General features: G+C 40.7%; 1 protein-coding gene across 1 annotated transcript; it reads left to right on the plus strand.

Annotated features, from left to right (window-relative positions):
• The first annotated feature begins 910 nt into the window (after positions 1 to 910).
• Positions 911 to 3,318, plus strand: LOC146972644 (dynactin subunit 3-like). The gene is made up of 5 exons (XM_085803239.1): positions 911 to 997; positions 1,667 to 1,753; positions 1,869 to 1,952; positions 3,075 to 3,133; positions 3,223 to 3,318. The coding sequence occupies exons 1-5, from the start codon at positions 955 to 957 to the stop codon at positions 3,316 to 3,318; spliced, it is 369 nt and encodes a 122-aa protein (XP_085659365.1). The 5' UTR covers positions 911 to 954.
• The last annotated feature ends 223 nt before the right edge of the window (positions 3,319 to 3,541 follow it).

A 3,541-nucleotide genomic window follows, 5' to 3' on the forward strand; every position in this document is an offset into this window, starting at 1 on the left:
AAAGTTAATAATTTCACTTAATGTGGCCATGAATAAATTAATTTCGATGTTTCGCCTGTTATTAAACGCAAATCTTGAATAGGTCTCCGCTGTTTTCACATTTAAAAAGGTCTTTGTTGTCTTTGTACAGAGACAATATGAGATTTGCTTGTAGCCACAGCACTTAAAAAACCCACTGTAACCTATTTTCATAGGCACACCAGCCTCGCTTTCAATAAAACACACACTCGCGTTCCATAATTGCGATCAGTGAAATATATGAAAACAATAAAATACAATTTAAAAATGAGAGAAAAAAAATCCAAATTCTTCGACATATTTAAACTTAAAAAAAAGAAAGAAAAAGTAACGCAATAGTTACTTTCCCTGGTAACTAGTTACTATTATAGTGAAGTAGTGGAGTTACTAACTCAGTTACTTTTTGGGAGAAGTAATTAGTAACTATAACTAATTACTTTTTAAAAGTAACGTTCCCAACACTGCTCATTGTCCTTCTTAAGTAGTGTTTTTATGTTTCTACAAAATGAATAAAGGTTTCATACTTAAAAAACATCTTAATTCCAGTTGTACTCATAATGAGATTATTACAGATGTGTAAGTTTGTAGAATGAAATGTTTGCCTTGTTGTCCTGCATACACATGGCTCCAGACTAACCTTTTTTTACTAGGAGCATTGTGGCCCCTAATTTAAAATTTAAGGGGTGCACACTGTAAATGGACTTGCAAAGCAAATATTCACATTTCCTCTACATTTATGATCCTCAGAGTCCAGATTCTGAGTGCTAAGGCCCCCGATTTAGGGGCAGTCTGAAGCCCTGATACAGCAAATTCATGTTACACAGTATAAAATAAATATGAATGACCTTTCTGTATCACTACTATAAAATCTACTCATTGTCCTCTGTCCTGCAGTGTGCGGAGCCTTTGACCAGGATTCAGGCAGGCCTCACCAACATGGCCAACAAGAGGGAGCGAGTAAAGATCCTGCACAAGAAAAGTGAGTTGCATGTTGTTTTGTTTCTGCCCAGACAACCTGGATCATCGGCTCAGTGTAACTATGTATTGTATTTATTGATGAAGTTACACCAAAAAATTGCTATAGTCATAGCAGTAGGTTTGTTACCTTTAATTGTCGGTGTAAGCTACTTTTAGAACGGCGGAGCAGAGCCGCGAGCTGCAGAGGCTGATGGGATTTCTTGGTTTCCCTCATCAAATACACAATCCAACAACTCCACAACACTCTGGTGGACAAGTTGTGACCTGCACATTCACCACGCTATGAGATAATAACACAACGTTACCAGACAGAGTTGTTTTAGAGAGTGTGTGTGTAGGTCACAACTTGTCCGCCAGAGCGTTTTGGAGTTGTTGGATTGTGTATTTGATGAGGGAAACCAAGAAATCCCATCAACCTCTGCAGCTCGCGGCTCTGCTCCGCCGTTCTAAAAGTAGCTTACACCGACAATTAAAGGTAACGAACCTACTGCTATGACTATAGGGATTATGGCAATGGGCCAATTTGCCAAAATGTTGAACTATCCCTTTAAGGCTGCAAAGCAAAAGTGAAATTCAAAATGTCATGTCAGCCCAGGGATTTATTCTACTGTCAGAATTGAGTCCATGTTTTGGTGAGACTTTGATCTCAGTCGTTGTTGCTGTGCTGCAGTCGAGGACCTTCTGAAGTACCTGGACCCCCAGTTCACCGACCACATCACTGTGCCTGACGCTATGAAGCTGGAGTTCATCCTCGCCGGTAAGAAGCCAGAGGAACCTGGAACCTAATTTTTAGTCCTATAATTGTAAAAAATAAAGACATAACGAGCCATTTGAAGCTGATTCAGTCCTCGTTGTGGTGTTTGTTCCCACAGAGGAGGACTTCCTGCTCTCCCAGGCTGCTCTGCTGGAGCAGGTGAGCAGCATGCAGCCGCTGTTGGACAGCAACTACATCAGAGGTTAGTGTCACCTGGCAGCAGGATGCTGAGCGAATCAAAGACAAAGGAACATCTGCTCTGTGATTTTAGAGAGGAGATGATTCACTCAGGTGTCGACTAAAGTCAGACAGACAGGTTTATTATTCACAAAGGGCTTGAGAAAGCTTCAGATCCCCACTCAGTACGTTTACATGCAGAGCTTAATCGAGCTATGCTCAAAATTCGATTTTGGCGTCAAGTCAGACTTCTGTCCTTGTCTCAATATACATGCAACTGAGAAAACCGAATAACTGACGGGGTCCGCCCCCTCATGCGCCGTCACCCGTTGCTTCAGCGGGTTAATGCGCCCCCCTGTCCTGTTGACTTCTCTGTCACCTCGTAAAAAACTGAATATAAACAACTTAGTAGCTTAATAATAAATTCTCAACTGCAGTTCCCGACCAGACGCGCCAGTCTGGGCCGAATTCACGCTGAGAATAGGATACGGGCTTCCTTTTTTCCTCTCTCTCTCTCTCTCTCTCTCTCTCTCTCTCTCTCTTTCTTTCTTTTTTTAATAAAACACTCTTGCTGGTCGCGCTGTGTGAAATGCATTGAATCGGCGCTGATGTTGGGTTTTTTTCTTTACTTTGCCGGTTTTGGCTGGCTTCTCTGCTCCACTTTGTGCCGTCTCTACTGTTGTGGAGCATGCGCACATGTATTGTCCAGTTATACTCTGACTAAGGTGTATACATGACGGAGAAAATCGAATTCCAATCGCATTATCTGGGTGTCTTAATCGGAGTTCTCAACTCCGATTTCAGTCCGACTAAGGTGTTTACATGCACTTCAGTTGTCCAGTTATAGTCGGATTAAGGCAATAATTCGGTTTTTTCAAGTGTCATGTAAACGTACTGAATGTCTGAAAGGTGAATTTCTGTAGAAGTGTTTTTGTGTCTTCATGTAACTATGATGCCGTTAACAACATTTCTCTGCATCCATGTTTAGCACTTACTGTATACTTTAGCGGGAAAACCAATGTAATTCCTGGTGTTTGTATTCAGTCATGTGGTGTTTTGTGTTGTTGTGTAGCTGCTGGATGAATAAAGTGGACGCACCACCATTGTTACGTACTTGATGTGTGTGATGTGTTTCTGTCGTTTACAGACGTACCAGAACACGCCACCAAGTTGCAGCGGCTGTCACAGATCCACATCAAAGAGCAGGTGACCGCCATCTTCTTCTCCTCCTCTCTCTTTACCTCTACACATCCTCCTCTCTTTCTTTTACATTTACTGTTTTGTGTTTTCTCCAGGACCAAACTGAGGCTCAGTCTCTGGAAGTGAAGAAGCTTTTTGAGGAATACAACAAAATGGTACAAACTTGTTGTTGTTCTCTCTGTAGGGTTTAAACAATTAGAAAAAAATAAGAGCCCACTTCAAGATGATGAGTTTCTCTGGTTTTTACTATTTATAGGTATGTGTTTGAGTGAAATAAACATTTATTGTGTTAATATAGAAACTACTAACAACATTTCCCCCAAAATTGAAATAAAAATATTGTTATTTAGAGCTTTTATTGGCAGAAAATTACGTATTTTCAAACCTTGAATATGAATGATGAAAAGAAAACTT

Source organism: Trachurus japonicus, chromosome 16 (genome assembly GCF_045865225.1).
Source record: "Trachurus japonicus isolate A0001 chromosome 16, Traja_1.0".
Lineage (NCBI taxonomy): Eukaryota > Metazoa > Chordata > Actinopteri > Carangiformes > Carangidae > Trachurus > Trachurus japonicus.

Excerpts from the sequence above, each read along its gene's own strand:
- LOC146972644 (XM_085803239.1), top strand. The coding sequence starts at position 955 with ATGGCCAACAAGAGGGAGCGAGTAAAGATCCTGCACAAGAAAA. Across the intron at positions 998-1,666 it reads AAAGATCCTGCACAAGAAAA|TCGAGGACCTTCTGAAGTAC; the intron begins GTGAGTTGCATG and ends GCTGTGCTGCAG. Across the intron at positions 1,953-3,074 it reads GGACAGCAACTACATCAGAG|ACGTACCAGAACACGCCACC; the intron begins GTTAGTGTCACC and ends TGTCGTTTACAG.